This window comes from Schistocerca serialis, chromosome 2 (genome assembly GCF_023864345.2).
Source record: "Schistocerca serialis cubense isolate TAMUIC-IGC-003099 chromosome 2, iqSchSeri2.2, whole genome shotgun sequence".
Taxonomy (NCBI): Eukaryota; Metazoa; Arthropoda; class Insecta; order Orthoptera; family Acrididae; genus Schistocerca; species Schistocerca serialis.
In genome coordinates, this window is record NC_064639.1 from 724,472,491 (window position 1) to 724,495,234 (window position 22,744).

At 40.7% G+C, this 22,744-nt stretch overlaps 1 protein-coding gene across 1 annotated transcript in view; it reads right to left on the reverse strand.

Annotated features, from left to right (window-relative positions):
- Positions 1 to 16,403: 16,403 nt before the first annotated feature.
- LOC126456362 (esterase FE4-like) overlaps positions 16,404 to 22,744 on the reverse strand; it is an 89,969-nt gene continuing 83,628 nt past the window's right edge. The window contains exon 11 of the mRNA XM_050092116.1: positions 16,404 to 16,825. Coding sequence (XP_049948073.1) covers positions 16,804 to 16,825 — 22 coding nt within the window. The 3' untranslated portion in view covers positions 16,404 to 16,803. The remainder of the gene's footprint in view (positions 16,826 to 22,744) is intronic.

Below are 22,744 nucleotides of genomic sequence, written 5' to 3' on the forward strand. Positions count from 1 at the left end.
TACCTTCATATTTTTCAAAACATTATGAATGAACTCCCTAATGATTCAACTTCTTTACCGCCTATATTGACATTAAAAAACAAAGCACCGACAAATCGCATTTCTGAAATAGTTCCTTTTCCGCCTTCACGGAAACTGCGGCATTCTGAAGTTGTCAACCTGGCTCTGCAAAATATTGCATCTGCGGCTGCTAGAAGAGAGAAATCAGCTAAGCGTCCTGGTCGTTCAAAATTCTTGCCAGTTGGTCAAAATGTGTTAATTAAGTCTCATCGTTTGTCTCACAAAGGAAAGGGCTTGTGTCGCAAATTTTTTCTGCTTTATAACGGTCCATATAGAATTCGCAAAATTATACATGATAACACTGTTGAAGTAGAAACTCTTAAATCACGACGCTCTAAAGGAATACATCATATATCTAACGTAAAAATTTTTGTGGAATGACATACTTGTGAGAAACTAACAGCTACATGTAAACATGCGGAGAGTACAAGGATACCGCGCTGTGTTTTGGCGGCGGCACATACTCAAAGCAACAGTCAAGTCTGCGCCCCGCACAAGGCAGTCGTTGACCGCGAACAATTGCTTCCTACGTCACGCGCCTACAGCTACGTCACGCGCCTACAGCTGATCGAGCGCTCAGTGCGAATGCACTGACAGCCGTAAACAAATACACAGTTTAATTTCTCCGATTAAATTCAGTATAAAGCTATAGTGACTTGATGAATTATGTTATTAACATTCAGTATTTTTCAGGATACGGTTCTATAAAATATTTAAGAACTTCAGGTAAATTCTGTGTGTCTCCCACGTTGAGACGACTTGCTATCGAGAAATTTTCAGGAAGAATGTAATTTCGAAGAAGAAACTAATAAACTAAAAAGGTAACTATTAATTGAGTTTATTTTTCAGGTAACATATTTCCACTTAGGTACGTACTTTAGACGTAATTTGCTGCTCGCGATTACGCGATTCATACTTTGTGCTAATTTCATGTTCTATGAATTTACGTGTGAAGCGACGTGCTTGCGTACATTTGCTGATTTTGTCAATGTTTTATTAATGAACAGGGTTGTAATTTGTATATATTATGCATCGCTTGGCTGCTATGCTTTTTCACTGATGTCATATTTTTTTTTTAATTATGTGCCTGCTGTGCTTATTTATTTAAATTATAATTGTCACCTGATTAGTTGTGCTGATATGTGTGTAAGTTATACTTTGTGATTTATCTGCTTGCGCCTTCATGTTTATTTATTAAGATGACATACGAACATTTATTTGCTTATGCTGATATGATGCTAATGACCTGTTTATTATGTTAGATAACATATGTTTGCTGCTATGCGTGTGGATTGCATATTTACACGTTTCTGTTGTCGTCACAACTACTCTTTAACTTGGTATATAGCAATGCTCATGTACTGTGTACAAACAGAGAGTTTAGGTTACACTATGGTATAGCTTACAGATTGTTCGCTTGGCAGAGCCTCGTTGTAAGAATTGTGCTGCATCCACTTGTTGACATTCTGTTCTCTGCTGGTATATTTACTCGCTATTGCTTGTTTTGCTTACGCTCAGTGCCTTATATTTTTAAGATAAGAAAATGAACTGCTATAATTCGACGAACGACATTGGTACAAAGAACTTCGTTGAAGTCACATGAGCTGGAGGTTTTATGGAAGCTGTATAACTTTATGCTAATAGGAAGGAAGCTAACGACATGACATACCATTACTAGGTTTGGACCATTAACAGTTATTACACTGCATTTTTCGTGAGCAATTGAAATAGGAAGTGACACTTGATACAAGAAATACTCCACATGTTTGCTTCTGCCATAATTCTTGAAGTGGTGTACACACTGTGAAATATTGTGATCATTCACATTCCGTAATCGTACTTAATGACTGAGAGTTATTCGAACTAAGTCTGTTAGAGGTCATGTATGCATTTCTTTTGTTTATAATTTATAATGAGTAGAAGATTTGGGTCAGATGGATTACACAGAGGTTGTGTGTTGACAGTGTGTCTTCGGATTGTATGGGATGATGAGGTTTGCATTAGGATTTTATCTGTACTTGTTCGAGGAGACTGACTAGAGGAAAGAGTTGTTATGGAAGTGAGATGATATTGGTAATAAGGTTTATATGTATCGACGCATTGAAGAGGTATTATTGAGATTGTGTGAAGTTGATGATTATTGGAGTTTTGGTGGATAAGAGGTAAAGTAAGTGAGGAGCATATATTGGCAATAAGGTTTATATGTACCGACGTATTGAAGAGGTATTATTGAGGTATTATTGAGATTGTGTGAAGTTGATGATTATTGGAGTTTTGGTGGATAAGAGGTAAAGTAAGTGAGGAGCATATTTTTGTTTTTTTTTGTTTTGTTGGTCTTATGGAACAAGGAGGATGAAGATAGCAGACTAGAACACTGAAGTAGAAGGAAGATAGTCTATACACACACTTTGTTAAATCACTAAGCAGTATTTACTTTTTTTTGAAGAGAGGAAGTATTTGCATATCTTGGCTCACTGACAGTTGTTCAACAACAGTACATTTGATCTGGCTTGGCAAACATTGGTCTTGACATGATGACTATGACGTTGACCTAACTATTATTGACTGTTATACATTGCTGCCACTACTACTTGATACACATGATGAACATCAGAGTTTGACAGAATTGCATTTACACAATTAACACTATTCAATTACACAGTAGTACTTAATGTGGATGAAAGATGAATGAGTGTGTTTTGTGTGTTTTCCTTTCCTAATCCTACCCATCTATCTCGTAAATATTATTTTAGTTGTTCGTATTGGCTTGCACTGACACCCATAAATATTATAGGTTTACTGATATTTGAGTATTTGTAATAGTTAATATGAAAATTATCTGACATCATTTGTGTGTTTGTTATGATTTGTATGTTTAGTGTAAAAGCATTTGTATGTGCATTCAAACTATTGTTCATGCCTGAACTGTCTGATTAGTGATGGTAAATATTATGAACTGTTACCTGCACTTTTCAACATGATGTGTGACACTTAGAAATGTTTAATTTCTGCTGATGAACTGTGTGATCAGTGATAGTGAACATTATGGACCTCTCTCTGGACCTGCTCATCATTGCTAGGTGCAACTGATGGACTACTTGTATGGAAATGAAGTCACTTGTTGGTGTCTGCACCTGCTCAACATTACTGGGTGCACAGATGAAGCTACTTCTATGGAAATGAAGTCACTTGTTGGTGTCTGCACCTGCTCAACATTACTGGGTGCACAGATGAAGCTACTTCTATGGAAATGATGTCACTTGCCGGTGTCTGCACCTACTCAACATTGCTGGATGCCACTGTTAGAACTGTTTCTACTGAAATGATGTTACTTCTTGCTGTCTGCACCTACTCAACATTGCTGGGTGCCACTGATGGATTGCTTCTACTGAACTAATGTGACTTGTTGCTGTGTGTACCTCTTCAGCATTGCTAGGTGCCACTGATGAACTGGGTCTACTGAAATGATGTCACTTGTTGGTGTCTGCACCTGCTCTCAACATTGCTGGGTGCAACTGATGGACTGTTTCTGCTGAAATGATGTCACTTGTTGGTGTCTGCACCTGCTCTCAACATTGCTGGGTGCAACTGATGGACTGCTTCTACTGAAATGATGTCACTTGTTGGTGTCTGCATCTGCTCAACATTGCTGGATGCAACTGATGGACTGCTTCTGCTGAAACGATGTCACTTGTTGGTGTTTGCACCTGTTGACCATTGCTGGGCTGGAATTATCAACTATTTGTTTTTTTTTTAATAATTATAAGTATTTTATGTGAACATTTGTATAAACTGATTTTTTTATGTATTGTGTAAACTATTATGTAAAGCCACATGTATGAAAAGAATTTGTATGGCCTACTGTATTTTATATATTAGGTTATTGAAAGGTCAGTGCAAAGCCAAAATTTTAACTAATTATGTGATATTTAGGTATTAATATTATCTTTTATTTTTGTCTGTATTTTTCTGGACGAATTTGGTGGTATTTTCACCACCAATGCTGGCAAAAATACCATCAAATTCTGGCCTGTGGAGGAGGGGCGTATGAAAGGTGGCTACACTGAGCCACTGCGCCAGAGATTGCGCCAAAGAGTATTATTAAGCCGCCTCCACAGTGCTTGTCGAGAGCTCGTAGTAGTCAGTGCCTGCCGAGGTCTCGTGGTAGTCTGTGCTGAGATGTTGTAGCAGAGAGTGTTTGTTGAGATGTGCTATTAGGCAGTGCTTGCTGAGATGTGATATTGGAGAGTTCTGGTTGAGATATAATGTAAGGATTAGAATGATTTTCATCAATATAAATGAGGTAATTAACTCAGTTTGTTTTAATTTCAGTATCCTAAATAATGCGTCATTACAGGTTCAGTCAACAAAGCATCTGGCGTGTGTTCTTGTATTAGAGAGTAATTCTGCTTTCCTTACGCAATTATCGTATTTCTAATTTTCTTTTATCACGTCAGTAAAATTGGTATTTAAAAATTCTTGTTTTGTTGAAGAAGAACCGTGCCAGATGTCCGTTGAGTCATACTTCCACATACAGAACAGTTATACTTATGCTTTGGTTTCGTAGGTTTCATAGTTGCTGGGGACTTAATTAATTAACTGTGTTTATGAAAATTTTCATTTCATTGTTTGTTGTTATTCTATGCAGTCAGATTGCGTAAAAATACTGGTCAGGGCCAACCGATTACGAAACAGCGTAATCGGGCATACAGCTACGAAAAATAAAAAATATTTTCAATCTTATATTTAATTAAGCCCCCATGCACAGTCATTGATACTGTAGCCATTAAATGCTGCTTTTCAGCATTTTGTGAAGTGCGCGATTTTACAATTCTGTTCATTTAAACTAAGTTGCTAATCTTACCGATATCTAGCTAGATATTTGCACAAATATTTTCAAGTAGCACAAGGGTCCGAACACATTTCCCTAGTGCACCCCTGAAGTTACTTCGCCTTCTGTCGATCACTATCCATCAAACAAAAAGTGCTGCGGCCTACTACTAATAAAGCCTAAATTTAGTCATGAATTTTGCTAGATATCCGACATGACCGTATTTTTTGCAAACTTTAAATGTGATTACGCGTTCAAAATGGCTTTGAGCACTATGCGACTTAACTTCTGAGGTCATCAGTCGCCTAGAACTTAGAACTAATTAAACCTAACTAACCTAAGGACAACACACACATCCACGCCCGAGGCAGGATTGGAACCTGCGACCGTAGCGGTCACGCAGCTCCAGACTGAAGCGCCTAGAACCTCACGGCCACAACGGCCGGCTGTGATTACGCGTCAATTGCTATTAACCGTGAATAGGGATAGTTGTTCATAAGAATGCACATAATAGTAATGGCTTCCCCGTGCGAGAGTTTCCATTTTGCTTTTCAGATGACGCTTGTTCTAAAGACGTGAAACGTGGGATACGACTGAAATATACAAATTTTTAGCATGAAGCTCAAGTTCACAAAGTTGTTTTCGAGGCATTATGGGCGAGTAACTGTAAATCCAGTAAAATGTGTTTTCTCATCGTTAACCGTAATACGTACGATTAAGGGATAACTGTACTACAAAGCCAATTAAAGAATTAAGGCTCTTGGAACTGCGGGAAGTGCCGTTTTCTACTTTACACTACTACCTTACAGTTGGCTTATGCTACACGTATACTTTACCTACGTCATTCGCGTTGCTCGAGACAGCAATCATATATAAGCTAGAAATATTGTCTACAAATAAAAAGAGTGAGAAGTAGTATTTATGTATTCATGTCATTTCAGTTTACTGTAGACTAAAGAATTTTGCATACAGGGTTTCCTATTAGCGTATGACCTTTATTACTGGTATCATAAGATCATTTTTATTTGTTGCAATTTGCGTATGTGAGACTTTGATCATTTGAGGCAATTGTGAACCTGATCAACTTTCTTCCGGACTATATATGGTGTGGTTGAGTTTTCTCTTATCATCAGAATGCTTGTTTCATAAGAGAACATAATTTTTGAGTGGTCCCTTTCCTCTTTGGAAAGTCATTTGTGTGTGGCAGTCTACTTCCGTAAATCAGCTTTGTTAATTAGCATCCATCTTATCCTAATTAAATGTACATCAACAGTAATAAACATGTTTCATTCACTACGTTACAGGAGAGATGCTATGAAAAGGAAAAGCAACAGAAAACTTGTAAGCTAAAGGTTTTAGTCTTCCACGGCTCAGAAAACGCTGTACGCCGAATGTAGCTACCAGCTAAAATACATGGCTACTGACATTTTCTGCAACACTTATTAATTTGACTACCACTGCAACGAGTGTCTGATAGTTAAGTGCGTGCCCTCAAGGTATATGCTACACACCTTTTGATTCGTTACCTGTCAAATATAATGATTATAACTCCCCTTAGACACGTTTTCTCCAGTTAGACATGAGGTGTACTGACTGTGTGGTGTGAATGTTGAGGAAATACGAACAGAATCCTACTATGGATCAGTCCTGTACAACTAATTTTAGTGCTGACAAAACTGGGACTGTATGAAACTTTGTAGCGATAAACAAATATTTCTATTTCTGTTTTTGATCATTAGTGAAAGTTTTTGTTCATTAGTGGAAGTTTTCTGTTACTGACGATATTCCTCTGCAAATTAGTTCTACATTAACGGATGTTTTTATTGGTGCTGAGCTACTGTTTCAAACTTGTCTGTTGTTATCAGAGAATACATATTTCCGGTTATAATTATTGTTTTTACGTCAAAATAGTTCGATGTTAACCTTCTATTGATTAATAGTGATTGCTCGAATGTTGCTTCAGAGATTCAATACTAGTCAGTTTCCTGTCTGAAACGTGGTAAGTGAGGCAGGGTCGTTTTAAGGAATTTTAGAGACCCCTACAAAGTCTGAGTTTGGAGCCCCCACGTTTTCTCTAGAATGTATTTTGTTTACATTTTGTATGATTTTCATGATGTTATTATGACTAATATGAATGTGTGTGTGTGTGTGTGTGTGTGTGTGTGTGTGTGTGTGTATGTGCGTGTGTGTGTGTGTGTGTGTGTGTGTGTGTGTGTGCGTGCGTGCGTGTGTGTGTGTGTGTGTGTGTGTGTGTGTGTGTGTGTGTGTGTTTAGCCGCAGCTCAAACAATTTCGATGAAATTCACGGAATGAGGATTCCTTGAACCTGTGTACAAATGGACCGGGAGCTTTTTAAGTACTAACTTACCCACTTTGCGTGGGTTTACTATTTTTTATTTGGAGTGTAGCGCGTTCATCTCTTTTTAGAATGTAAACAGACGATGATGATGCCCGGTTAGGTCGCTAGTTGGCTTTGGCGTGTTACATGTAAGCACTTACGCATTAAAATATGCACAAAAATATACGAAATATAAACAAGGAAATATACACGAAAAATTTACTAACATGCACTTCAAATGAACGAAGCTGCACCTAAAACCAACACCAAATGGGATTGGAGAAACAGCAATTCAAAAATTTGTTAGGCGTGTCTGACGTTACAATAATACTGAACCAATTCCGAACTGACTTTAGTTGTGTCTGTTATGGTGAATTACTAAATATTATTCCAAATCTTTCAAAAACAATGGCCTTTATGTCTGTCAAAATAGTTTTCTCATTTGGAAAAATTGCCTCTGCGTCACATTATGGTACGAAATAGTACTGCATTATTGCAATGTTGCTTGCAAAATAATCCTGCAAAAGTACATCCGGAATCATAGTGCCTGATATAATGTTTATCTTTAACTCGTAAATTTAACAGCAAGCAAGTGTATGGCGATTCTGGAATGAACTAAAGAACTGACTTGCAGTATTTCATATAAATTGAGGGAATTACAGATTACTACAGATATTGCAGCGGCTGTAACGACCGAACGTTTCTTCACAATTTTTACTTTTTAAGACGTAACGAGTATGTTGGCAACAGACACCGAGGTGCCATTGATCTCAGTGTGAACAGGGGTGCCACTCCCAACCAATCATCAGGCACGCATACATACAACTACTGAAATTACTACAACTGCATTTCTAAAAACATATGTATTGAATGACCCACAAATACTCAACGTAAAGAGATTGTTGTATAATATACTTAGCCAGTAACAATCCTGCGCTGAGGCTAAATTCAGTTGGTAGACCATACAGTCCTCTGCCTGACATAGGCACTGTCAAAAACCGGTGGGTGATCTTGAGACAGGTGGGCTGCTATGACTGGAGCTGTATTGGCAGCTGAGACTGGAACTGGAACTCGCTGTAAAACTCGCTGAACTCTGGAGTACACTCTGTAAGACGCTCTGCAAGAACTCTGCCAGTTAAGCTGTAGGGTGCATCTTATGTCCTAGTGCGCAGCAACAAAAGGCTCCTCACTATTTGTACCACGAAATACGCTGTTAGCGATCCCTGGAGCAGGCTGCTGTAAATTTGCTTCCGGAATAGCTTCACCTGGGCGTGTAGGTGTCCCGTTCACCATGTGTTCCTAGAGGGAAGCCTAACAACTAAGAGTTGTAACTCACGGTGATATCACCTTCTTCTGCTGCTACTGCTGGGGGTAGATTTTCCCCACTGACATCTACACTGCCACTGTTGTGCTCCAACTTCATAGGTTCTATTTGCGGTGGAGTGTCACCAATAGTTGACATATTCAGTTCTGCAAATCCTCCTCCCTCCTCTGGCGTTGACAAGTCGAACTCAGAAATCTTATTACCCTCTGGAATGTAAAGGGTTATTTTATCGTTGCTGGAGCTGGTCCAAATTCTTATAGCAGGCACCATTAACTGTCATCATCATCATTATTATGTACATCGCATCACAGTCCCCAGGTACATACTTTCTTCCCTTACTGCATTCTGAATCTGTTATCTCATTGTCAATTTGAAATTCCTTTTCCTTCATCCATGTTCTCTGAAACCAGTTACTGCATACCTACAAAGTGCTGTTAGGGAAACTTGAGTTCTAATCTTCTTTCCATGAAGCACTTTGACTGGTAATGTGTCCTTAGGAGGAATGTTTGTGTATGAAGTAAGAAACATTGTCATTGGTTCGTCTGCTGTGTATTCTTGGCTAACGTCCTTCACCTGTGCTTTGAAAGTCCTGACAAAGCGATCAGCAGCACAATTGGATTCAGAGTGGACTGGCACACTACAAAGATGCTACATGCCACAGAGCAAACCTATGTTTATCAAAGAGGTCAAGTCCTATGAAGTTGACAGCTGTCAGAGACAGTGTTGTTGGTACTGCTACTTGTTCATACTGAGCATTTACTGTATTTTAATCTGTTACTCACTATGACTTGCCAGTGTACCATTAAATTTGATTCTGTGGTGATCCAATAAATTCATGAGCTACACAGTTGATCGTAGTTTTTGAAGAACCCATATTTACTTGTGATTTCACACTGATCTCATTTATTGTGACTTCTACCTGCACTGATTTGCACCACTCTATATTAATTTGTATATATTACTTCCTGATTCTTTATCAGCACTTTCAGCATCTTCCTTATGTGTATTATGCATGATGTTCATATGTTGTTTTTGGTAAGCAAACGTCTGCCTTGGACCCCTTTTTATGACATTATGAACATTTTGCATCTTTTTAATGGTATGCTTTTTTGCCATGCATTATGAAGCACTTGGCACATGATTTAACTTTGTTTTGATAATGATTTGTATTTCTAATTAATTTTTCCTTAGTTTTTTTGTACTCCTGGCTATTGGTCTTCCCTTTAAAATTTCAGGAGTCTATTTTATCACACAGTGTCAGACAGTATTCAATCTTGCCTTAGTGGAAAGAAGCAAAAAATGATCAAGTAGCAGTGAGAACTGGTAGAAGGGTCGATACTGCGATAGTGAAGATTACAACCATGCCTGCATCCCTTGTACACAGCAAGCACAACTGACTATGCCCAGAATTTCACTGTAAACACTACCTGATGTCTCTCAACCATTTAAAATGGTAGGTTTGGACATTCTATGACCATTTATGCAAATTCAGTGAGAAAATAAGTATTTATACATTATAGATTATTGATGACTACCTAATTGTATCGCAGTTTGCTGATACAGTAGCAGAAGCGGTGGCAAAACCTCTTGTTATGCATTAGGTTCTGCCATGTGAAAGTACTGGTGGAATACTTACAGTTCAAGGGACAAATTTCATGTCTTGATTATTCTTTCAGGTCTGTAAATTGCTGCACATTAAAAACTGTAGTACAAGTCCTTTTGATCCAAAGGCAAATTGAAGAGATGAGTGTGTACTCAAAACCATAACTAAGATGCTTTAATGCATCAACAAACTCACAATGAGTCGGACAAATACTAGTTGTACATTTCATCTGGCTATAAGAGTCCAATCCATGAGTCGACTGGGCACACCCTTTGAGGTTGTGCACTGGTGGGAAATAAACTCCCCTTTTGAATTAGAAAAGTTGGCAGCAGTTATTGACTCCAGCGATGTTAGTGGGCTAGCCAAAAGACTTAAAATTATGCTGCCAGAAAAAAACTGCAACACACTCAAGCACAAGGTATTTTTATTGACATATGATGTGACAGGTAGTTCATCACTGCATGAGTATATGAAACACACGTCACTGTAAAGGGTACCTAACAGTCGTGTCAACATGCAGTCCACTACCCTCTGACAGCAACACAGGTGCATATTCTCACATACAAACGGTCACAAAAGCGCCAAATGGATCCTGCAATAAACTGTCCCAAGCATCTTGCACCATTTGTTGTAGTGCAGCAATAGTTCTTGCAGGCTCTGTAAAACGAGTAAGTTCCCACATCATCATGTCCCAGACAGGTGCAATTGGCGAGAGATCTGGTGATATTGCTGGCCAGGACAGTTGTACATCACGCTGTGTCACAGCAGCCGTATGTGGACATGCACTATCATGCTAAAAAAGCATCATCTTCCTGCTGAAGAAATTGCAGTAGCTTTGGGATAACAAGCGCAATATGGCGGGCACTCGTTACTTGACTCTGCAGTTATAACCGATGGCACCCACACCATGAAGCCAGGTGGGCAGGGAAGGCGGGTGGGGTGGGGTGAGGGGGAGTCTGTGTGTTGGGAATGGGTCCCCTCTGGAACAGGCCACTCAACAAGCCTATGCTGCAAATGTGAATGTCCAGCAGTTGAATGTAGACAGAACCTATTCTTATCACTGTATACAGCAGAGTGCCATTCCAGTCTTCAGTCGACTCTTTTATGACACCAGAGTAGCTGTGCTTGGCGATGTGACATTGGCACTAGCTGCCATTTCAGTTGATTTGCATGGACCCAGACCCGGTACTTCCAAAGGAATTAAACAATGTAAAAAGCTTACACTTTTGGTACCCATTTGATACACTCTGCATTCCAAATACCTATATGGATTAAAATCAAGAAACTGAGTTACGTCTTCTCAAACTGGTTTTACTGAGATTTTCATCCTCTTCTGTTGGCGAATCCAATGACTTCCTCCAGAACCCCATGGCTTATGAGTCGTGGGGTTGTGAGCACAGAAAATTGCAGCCGATTATAGAAACTGTTTTGGTGCTATGCCCTACTCTATCCTACGCCATCTTTCCTTTTCACCGACAACCACTGCAATATACAAGAGTAAGAGTTTCTTTGCCCCTGAAGCAAGTCTAGAACCAGTGGGAAACAGTTCATTCAGTGCATGTGGTTTGTTAAGCTACTGAGTGTGAGAGGGAGATACACAACTGTTTGTTCTGATACTCGGCGTTTTTAGCATCCATAAGGAGCTGTGATCGGTTTCTATCAAGCTTTTTTTCCCTTTTTCTTCCCACTCTATTTTCTTATCCTGTTGGCACATCATAGACACTATCCTATTTTTCTTGTCTTCTGTTCTGAGCAGAACCAGGTCCACAATCTTTACCATCATTTCACACTCAGCGTTCTCCCAGTACTGGTTTCTGTTCCTTTTCTGGTAGGAGGGGGTCATCTTGTTGTCACCTGACACTCTACAGCTGTTTCAGTGTCTAAACACCATTCTGATGCAATCTGTCCTGCAGTTATTGTGCTGTTTTTGCATTCATCTATTTTTCTAAACACTAACATGTGAACCCCATTCTCCATAGCCATTTGTCCTTAGTGAACTGACTTCAGCTCTAAGTGAAGCATGTGAATTTTAAGCAAATGTGCAATTTTTTGGTTTTCAGGCCTGTATCATTGACGTCGACATGCAGCAGGATTTCGGAACATAATATTGTTAGAGTATTATGAATTACCTTGGAGAGAACGGTCTATTGACACAGAGTCAACACGGATTTCGAAAATTTCATCCTTACGAAACACAAATAGCTCTTTAATCACACGAAGTACTGAACTTCATCGACAAGGGATTTCAAATTGATTCCGCATTTCTAGATTTCCAGAAGCCTTTTGACACCGTACGTCACGAGCATTTTGTAATCAAATTGCATGGTTATGGAATATCGTTTCAGTTATGTGACTGGATTCATGATTTCCTGTCAGAGGGGTCACACTTCATATTAACTGATGGAAAGTCATCGAGTAAAACAGAAGTGATTTCTGGCATTCCTCTTTTGACATCTCCCAACCGACAGAGCAGGGTGAATCTTTTGGGCCTGGGTGTAGCCGCCCCCCTGCCCCTTGTTTTAGCTGGCCCCAACAGAAGGAAGAAAACAGGTAGCAGTCCTTCCACAGGAGGTGCTGTGCCAGCTGTTGGGTCATCATCTGACTCCGCCAGCATGGGTCGAGCTGCAGTGTCTGTTGTCCATTGCCCAGAGGGCTATCGGAGCTTCACCACCAAGACTGGTCTTGATGTCCATCGTCGTAGAGCCCATCGTGACGTAGCCAACTCAGAGGTGAACATCCAAAGGCCGAAGGCCAGGTGGTCCAGTGAAGAACTACTATGCCTGGCCCATGCTGAGGCAGCACTAACACTCAAGGGCACCCAGTTCCTCAATCACGAACTGGTAAAGGCTTTCCCACAATGGTCGTTGGAATCCATTAAAGGCCAGCATCGAGCAGTAGCCTATAGGAACCAAGTTGCTGAGTTTGTTGCTGCCCTCTCTGCTGTTGGGGAAGGTCCACGTCCTTTGGGTGCAGCTACGTTGACTGCAGGGACCTGTGCAGCTTCCAAATCCTCATACACAGTTGAGGACACTGTTGACCAGGCTGTCTGGTCAACTTTGGCAAGCCTCACACCGTCGGGGCCGAAGTTTCGCTCTGTTGATGACATCTTGGCACTGGGACCAACTACAATGAGCTCAGTCTTCATGAGCATGCAGCCACTTGCCCTTGATGCCATTGGCAGCAAGGAGGCCCCCCACAATCCTGTCATCCCCAAGCAGATGTCCCAGCCACTGGAGTGGAAACAGGCTCAGTGCAGGAGGAAGTATGCTGTCTGCCAGTGTGCATTCTCCAAGAATGCCGTGCAGTGCATCAATGGCGTTCTGGACAGAATGTTCCTTCATCTACCACCTGCTGTTCCTAACATGGTGGATTTTTGGAAGCACCTTTTCACCTGGAGACCATCTGGCTGAGTGGTTCAAATGGCTCTGAGCACTATGGGACTAAACATCTGTGGTCATCAGTCCCCTAGAACTTAGAACTACTTAAACCTAACTAACCTAAGGACGTCACACACATCCATGCCCTAGGCAGATTCGAACCTGCGACCATAGTGGCCGAGTGGACCATCTAGATAATTGATTGTTACCTTCCTGTGCCGAGATGCCCTTAACAGCTGTGGGTGCCCATCACGATGGTGGAGGTCACTTCAGCACTCCCACCTCATTGCTCCACAGCGGACCCTAATGTACTCCTGCCAGCCCAGCCTCACCGTCTCCCCCGTGAGGTCCTCTTGAAAGTACAAGAACTAAACCTGTTTCTTTTGTCCCATCGCCTCTCATCCTGACTCCTTCAAGCCCATACATCACTGCTGTCCAAGAAGGCCGCCCCAACATCCCCTGCTGACTTCCAGCCGATCATGGTATGCTCGGTCTTCGCTAGAGTGTTCCATAAGATCCTGCATACTACATACTATGTATCATCTTGGGCTATTTGTAAGTCATAATCCTGAGATCTTTGATTGCACTCATTAGCTCAGCTTCTGCTGTAAGCATTACATCTAATTTTTGTGCAGATAATGATTCAAAATGTAAGGTTTTTTCATCTGCCCCATATGGAAATTTTACTACAGCATTTTCAGAATCCAACGTTACTTGGTATCATGTTAATCAGTCTATTTCTAGAATCATAGGTACATTTGAACTTATTATAACAAACATTAGGTATTGATATTTATATTTATTTAGCGTAAATACAATTAATAGTTTTCACGTACTGGTTTACTTGCAGCTCCTGCTATTCCTACAGTCTTGATCTGGTTACTGAAAGTCTAGGAAAGGTTTTGAATACGTTTGGTGTATAAAATCTATGATGGATCATATATTTTCCTGTAATAGATCTTTTCTTAAACTTTTTCCATTATGATATCTAAATAAATTAGAAATGTTGCTCTCGATTGTCCTATTTTGATGTTCTCTGCTGTTATGCCCGATACTGTAATCTTTGTCCTAATCTGTGTTAGTGACCGTTGTTGTCTCTGTTGCAATGGCTGCACACGGTATGGCGTTGGTTACTGTCATTGCTGTTCCTACCAGCCTGTCAGCTTTCAGATTGTGTCTCAGTGGTGTGTATTTATTAATCAATTATTAATTTTACCCCAGTGTCATTTTAAAAGTTTGTCTCTTACCCTCCCTGGTAAATGACTGATAATCACTTCTATCAAATGTTTCTCTCTTGTGGGATCGTTTAAATGTTTTGCCTTAGTGATTCGCCACCCAACGAACTTTCTGTAACCCTTCCAGTAATTTTGGAACACATAAGTTCTAGATGTATCTTCTTTTGAGCCCTGTCACTCCAATATTTTTATTTAAAGGACCTTTGAAAACCTTTTTGCGTTTGACAATCCTCAAATCTTAACAGTCTCCACTTTGCCATATCACCAGTCATATGCCTTATCAAAAATTTTATTTTATTGTAATCTGTCCACGATTCAGGAAGCATGTCTCTGAAAGATTTTAGAAATGAGACATGACGTATATCCCCTGATGGTGTAAATTTTGGAAATCTGGGATTGAGTCCGTTACTTAATGCAGCAGTGAAATAATCGTAACTGCTGCTACTTCTTCTTTTTTCCTTTTATTGATTTGGATTAATATTACTGTGTGGTATCTCTATTCTATCATTTTTAAAATTTTCGTTGTAATCTGTTGTTGGCCTATCACCTATAAGTGTATGACGTATATTGTTTTGAAAAGGTCCTTAGCCTTATTGTGTGTTTTCTTGACAGGTAATTTCCTTTCCAATTCAATAGGTTCTAGTTCATTAATAATTGATGATATTAATTCAATATTCTTACTTGTACAGTTTTCTAAGGTGTCTTTAGCCATTGATAATTCTAAAACTGTAATCCTTTGAAATATATTATCCGGTTTAGATTTTATCGCATGTACATGTTCTGTTTTGCATTTACCTTTTCCTCTACGATTTCTAGCTGTTTATCGGTCAGAGTTATTACTTATAAAATCATGGAAAATGTCATATCTTCACAGTATTAACGTACCAACTACTGTGGCTATGTGACGAGTAGAATCATCATTCAGTAGAGGTCGATTGTTCCAGTAAAATACGCTGACCAACAATCCCCTGCGTAGCACTTTTTGAACAACCGATAAGCAGGTTGGAAGGGAAGTCGTGTGTCGGCTGCAGGACGCATCCAGAGCGTCGAACCACTTAAGGACGTTCTTTGGTCTCCAGTCTAGCGTGACGTGCGCCTTCTTCTGTCTCTCCTGACTATTCCTGGACTTCGTTCCGACAAAGCGACGCCTCCCGTGACCACCTTACCTGGATAGATGTCGGCCTTTCTGCTCTTGGCGCGCTCATTTGTATTCCCACTGGGAGAATATATAATCACGATGCCTAAGATTCTTTTTCTTTAAAAAAATAACTCATTGTGGGTGTCCGTATCTCAGAATATCTTGACACGAACTTCTGACACTTCCATATATGCAAGTGAATAATACTGGGTGTGCGGAGTAATAGTAGTCAGCACAGTTCTCAATCTATGAAACGAAAAAGAAAACAGTTACAAAGCAGAAGAAATGGTTTGGGTCAGAATCGACAGGGTGCTATCTAGTGATTTTCAGATATGTAGAGGACCAAAATAACGAACAGACCACTAAATGTTTCTGAAAATAAATACACGGGAAACCTCAGCCAGAAATTTGTGTTCCACTCACTAACAGAAATAAGTAGTAAAGTTTGAGAAAAAAGTGTTCATTTAATTAGAAATGGTTTAACATAAAAAAATCACCTCAACCGCAGCTACAAATATATTTGTCACGGCACTAAATGACTAATTTTGTCAGAACAGTTTTCACTCCCTGAGGCATGAGGGACGCCGTGGCACGTTGGTTAAGCGGTTGCCGGAGGGGAAGTACGGTGGTGGTGGTGAAACCGAGAAAAGCAACTTAAGAGCTAAACATCGCGAATTATACACATTGAATTGAAAATCCCTAATCTGCCACACCCATCTGTACGATTTATATTGAAGAGAGATATAGTCGGCACTGTAGTATCGTAGCCTATTGATACTGCCGGAGCCGGCGCCTTGAAGAGTCCGTGGACGCTGCGAGCAGCACTTTGAGCATCACCACCAATGACGAACTTCCAGGCCGCCGACTAAGGAGACCTCCAGGCCTGGGCACCAGTCTTCTAATACAAGTGCCAGTCGCTGCTGAACATTATTCCAAGTTATTGATAGCCCACCAGTAAATAATCGTTGTTAGAAGTACGGCCATGTGAGGCCTCTGCTTATAGCGTGCTGCGTCTGCCACAAGTTGCCAACAGTGTAAAATTTTTTGTAAACTGAAAGTGGAGGGAAGAGGGGAAGGGGTGAAAGGAAGGAACTAGAGATATCAGCTTCATCGGGACTTTATGCAGAATCAGTGGCGAGGAGCGAAAATGTGTGCTGGATGGGGACTCGGAAACAGGTGAAAGGGTACAGTACCGCCCGACATTGAAAATAGGTACAACATACTTCATTATTCTTGTCAGAACAACATATTGTTTCTAATAATAACTCAATTTCAATTAATACAGCGAAGCCGGATACCAGTGCGGGAAAGAATGACAATTTATTTATTTAATTGATCACATGTGCACTCCTACAAAATAAATCCCTACATCCAGTTTGGTGAGATCTGTGAAATGAATGAATGTATGGTCGTCTGCTAACCGCAGATAGTGAATGTGAATATATGATCATCTTTGAGACGATCCTTTGGTAGAACCAAAGAGATGACCGGAGCTTTTAGCACCTGAAATGTGGCTGACCAATACGGTAGCATGGTCTTCCCCCACCTCGGCAGAGGTGCGAGAGGACCTGAAGAACGGCCATGTTTCAGCACTCTGCCGCTGGATCTTGTGCTGTTAAGACCTGTCTTAGGTGTGCTCCGTAAAGACAAAAGAGTGGAGACATGGTATGCATGTGGAATATTTAAGAGTAGTTTGAAATAATAATAATCTCTATTTCAGGAACTTTTGTGGGGAGAATTAAATGTCAGGCAGGTAATATTAATGGGAGCGTAGTAATCTTCGGAAGTGACCAACGATCACAGTGAAACCACGTGTAGCAATAAGTTGAAATACTTCCGTGTGCTTAAGTTAAGCTGAATTACTAGCGTGTGTACTATAAGTTGAAATATTTAAGGAATGGCGTGTGCAGGACTTGAAATTAGAGACGAGTACTTCCACATGCTGAGTACTGTGTGAGTCTCAATCTGTGTATGAGACAAAGGATAAAGAGAAGTACTCGTGCATGGTATCAGTTGAGGACTCGCGTGTGTGATGAATATGCTCTTAATATTACTTTGCATGTTATGTTTCCGTGTGACGCTTGATTCAAACTATAATACTCTTGATAGAAGCAAGGTGAGTCAGCCGTCTATCCAGCAACGCCACTTGGCTTGCATTGCACAGGAAGACGTGCATGTATCTCCAGAGTTCATAGTAGGAAAGAAGAATTACGAAGTGGGGCAGTGTCGTGTGAAACTGGGATAAATACTAATTGAAGTGGGAAAGCTGAAAGTGATAGTGTTGTGACTATTTATTGTGTTGTAGTGTGGTGTATGTCATGTAATTTGGGTATGTGTGGTTTGCATGGGAGAGTAGCTAGGTAGTTACAGAGGTAGTGGGTTATGCGTGTTCCTTTTGTACCGCTCGGTCTGGAGGAAAGTTTCGTGATGATGGTTGTGAGAGTCGAAGTGTGAGATATAGCAAAAAGATCCACCATCCTTTCCAGAAAGTGCACTGTAGCGTTAAAGAATTACGAGACCATAAGATAGAGAATCACCAATGTAAAGCCATGCCCTCTGGGCGGAATTTCTCATGTGTTATTGTTGTAGGTTATAGAATTTGTGTGTTTAGGCTATAGAATTTATCGGAATAAATAAGATAGTGAAAAGAAAAAGATTGGTGGCCTTTTCCTTCGAACTGTATGTTGCCATGATATCCAGAATTTATAATGTGTGCGCCACTCACATTCACTGCGATGGCCACGTGTTGATAAAAGCCGTTAAATAAAAAAGGAAAATGTGGTATTGCCAGTGCGTAGTGAACAGTCAGAGTTCTGTAAATTACTGATAGTCAGATGTGCGTTTCCGTTGCGCATTATTCATACAGGAGGATAATTTGTAACTTAATGTGAGTACTAGAGTTCATGTTACTCGACAGATAAGAATGAATCCACTCGCTTGGCAGACCACTCATCTTGCAGGCCTGACTGCTTGATGCAACAGTATGAGCAAGGCATGCGGGTGCCTCTCATACAGGAGCTCCTGTTTATTAGGTAGTTGCGTTAACCTCTGAGCCACTCAGACATAGTGTAAATCACAAACGCACAGGCTACCTCGGTACGCTCCCTGGCTGACCCCCACTCCCACCTATCTGCAGCGCCCCTCCATGTCCTTCGTGCTCTCTAATTTTAGATTTGCACGGGAGGTCAAAAGTAAACATACATCTGCACTGAAGATTATGGATTCCTTGCCAGTCGAGAAAAATTGATTATATGAAGCCCTGATGCAGCAGATATCATTAGTTCCTTCCACTTCCTTTCCTTTATCTCCCCCCCCCCCTCCCCCCTGCACCATCAGTTTACATAATTTGTATCACAGCTAGGGATTCTGTATGGACATCTCCAAACGAACAGACACCACGCATTCCTATAAGTGTAGCATTTCTTCACCCACAAGTTGAGTACAATATATTTATTTAAAGTGCACTTGTGTGAACTAATCTTTAGCTTGCCTGTCCAAATTCCTACGGCTATAGATCCTTTGGCCACCTTCCATCCATTTATCATCAGCAGCGAGGACATAACATTTGGCATCTCAGAACATGACGGTTACTGACTCGCATCATAAAAAGTACAGCTATTACAATTTTAAGAGTAAACATAACAAGAGTTAAAACCACATACCCATACAATAATCATGTGAGTAGTGCAGAGACTCAAGTGGAGGAAGGCACACGCATAATCAAAAACAAATCTTCATTATATTTATGACAGCGCTCATACCTGAATAGTAGAAACTGCCTCCAGAAGAATGAAAACGACGGGGTATAGCTTTGTTATATGCATATTTCACATCTACTTCGTAATTCAACAACGAAATTAAGCGTAAGAAGTGAAACACAATACTGGATGGGATCCACAGTGTAGGTGTAGTGAAGGAATTTCGTTACTTCGGAAGGAAAATTACGCATGACGGACGAAGCAAGGAAAATAAGAAGCAGAGCGGGACAGGCCAAGAGGCCATTTCTCGCGAAAGCTACCAGTATATGTTGAAAGTTAAGCGGACTGCTAAGTGAAGCAATGACAAACTTCTCGAGAGAGTCAATAGAAAACGTCGACTATAGGAAGGGAGAGGACGATAGGACATGTGTTAAGATAGCAGGGAATAATTTCCATGGTCGTACACGGACCCTTAGGCAGCAAAAGCTGTGGGAGAAGACAAACATTGGAATGTATCCAACAAATAACAGAAGACGTTGGGGGCCAGTGCTACTCTGAGATGAAGAGGATGGCGCAGGAGAGGGGATCGCAGCAGGCCGTATCAAACGGCGTAAGCACAACGCCACCTTAAATAATAATAATAATAATAATAATAGTAGTAGCAATAATCTCAGAATTCGATTTGTTTATCGTAGTGTTAATATTAATATGTCAAACTGATATATGCTGACAAGTTTCAAAGATGGTCAAGTTATCCACTAATTTTTAAAGGGGAACAAGAGTAAGGAGAGTACACATGCATTAAACTACAAGATAACAATATTTTCAGTAGCTAAATTTTTACGATTGTGTTTTAATTTAACCCATTTGGGAAAATAACTGAAAATAGGTCATACTTATTAACTTTTCAAACAAATTATCTCTTGACTTGGCCAGTTATGAAAGTAATATCCTTCATGGCCTAATTTCCTAAAAGATTACTCATGGTTCGTATAGTAGTAGTAGCAGTAGTAGTAGCTTTAATCATCTATAGATCACTTTTACAATTACAGTGGAGAAATTATTGTATTACAATTTAGTTATTAACTTATAGAGCCATTAACTTACTTACAGGCCTAGTTTGACAAGGGTTGGAAGTTAACTTACGACGAGTTTCTTAGGAATTTCGTGTTTCTAAGAAGTTTCATCGAAAATGGATAAGATTTTTCGGTTCTGGGCTTCAGGTACGTTGTCATGTAGAGTGCTTGTAACTTACTCACGTAAACTTCAAAACGCTCTCTTCAAATCATGATAAGGTTCCAGGCGTATTATGAAGTCAGGTACTTCTGAACACTTTTATTTTAGACTGTGCTCATATTATAGCACTTGATTCTACAGTTAATGAAGTAGGTTCGAAGGAGTTCGAAGAAGATGAGGAAATGTGGGAACTTGTTGCGTTGCAATAAGTTGCGTGTTGACGTGAGAAGAGATGTACAGGGTATCCTTAACTAAAGTTACAGTTGAAAACGCTGTAGAAAGAGAATTACTGCACAGAATGACGTTAAATTTGAACAGCATATTATTGATACAGGATAAAATGTCATGGAATAAAAACAAATTTATTAAAACTGGACCAATAGATGGCGCTGTAAGCGTCAGAATATGCACACCAACCCGATACATGGCGCATGGATGTTCCTCAGCTTACTGGTAAGCCTCTTTTAAAATAACGGTGACTGTGCACCAGTAGCCCTGCAGATGTTTCGGACACTCAAGAGTATGAAAAAAAGGCATTGATCCCATGTCTGTTAAGTGGGTGGAGAAAATAGTTACAAAATTCGAAAAGACAAGTTCGTTTCAAGCGCAATGTCCAGAGGGAGGAAAGCAGTTTATCTGACGTCTGTCGAAGATGTGGCCATTGCAGGAGGGATCGAGCGGGGTGTGCAAACATGCAGTGCTTGGGAAATTTCTCCAACGCTGGACATGCCTGCGGGCACGGTGCATAAAGTCCTACGAAACATCATCCATCGGTGTCCTTACAAAGTCAGCCATGTTCAGGAATTGCTTCCTGCTGACCTGCCAACAAGAGTAATGTTTGGTTTGGATTTTCCTGCTGGCTTGGAAGAGGAGAGTGAATGGCCATAGACTTTCTGTGGACAGGCGAAGCCCATTTCCAGAACATGTAAGTTAAGCAGAACTGCAGAGTTTGGGCAACGAAAAATTCGCAGGCACATCAACCGATACCACATCATTCTACAAAGGGGGCTGTGTGGTGCAGGTTGACGGCATCGTTTGTCGTAGGGCCGTATTTCTTCCAGGAAATGATCCTGCGAGCCCTGTTACCTGAAACATCAGTGGTAAACGCTGTGAGAGTCTTTTGTGCACCAATGTCATTCCAACCCTCCGACAGCGTTGATGTGAGGGTAGGATCATTTTCATGCAAGATGGCGCTCCTCCTCACACTGCACAGTCAGTAAAGTAGCTGCTGCAGAGGCATTTCGGACATGCTGGAATTATCAGCCATCATTTCCGTACAGCCTAGCCCTCCAGATCACCTGCTTTTAATCCGTGTGACTTCTGGTGTGAGGTGATCTGAATGGTGTTGTCTTCAGTGCTCCAACTAGGAACTTAGCTGGACTGAAGCCGCGCATTGAGCAACGCATTCTGAACTTGACCCCTGAGACATTTCGATCTGTTGTGGAACATGCTGCTTCTCGATTTTAACTTGTGGGAGAAAACGGTGGACAGCGTACTGAACATCTCTTGCGCCAGTCTCACGACAATCAGAAACGAATGTCATTTTGCTGCCGGCTGCGGTGGCCGAGCGGTTCTAGACGCTTCAATCCGGAACCTGATGACCTCAGAGGTCATCAGTCCTCTAGAACTTAGAACTACTTAAACCTAACTAACCTAAGGACATCACACACATCCATGCCCGAGGCAGGATTCGAACCTGCGACCGTAGCAACTGCGCGGTTCCGGATTGAAGCGCCTAGAATCGCTCGGCCACCGCGGCCGGCTAATGGAATGTACAAATATGGTTGTTCATCCGCATACATCATGAGACCTCGCCTCGTCAGTAACTTGCTGTACTGGCAGTGGTAATGGAATTAGATCTTATAAGTAAAGAATTTAACAGTGTTTCACAAAGGCCATTCCAAA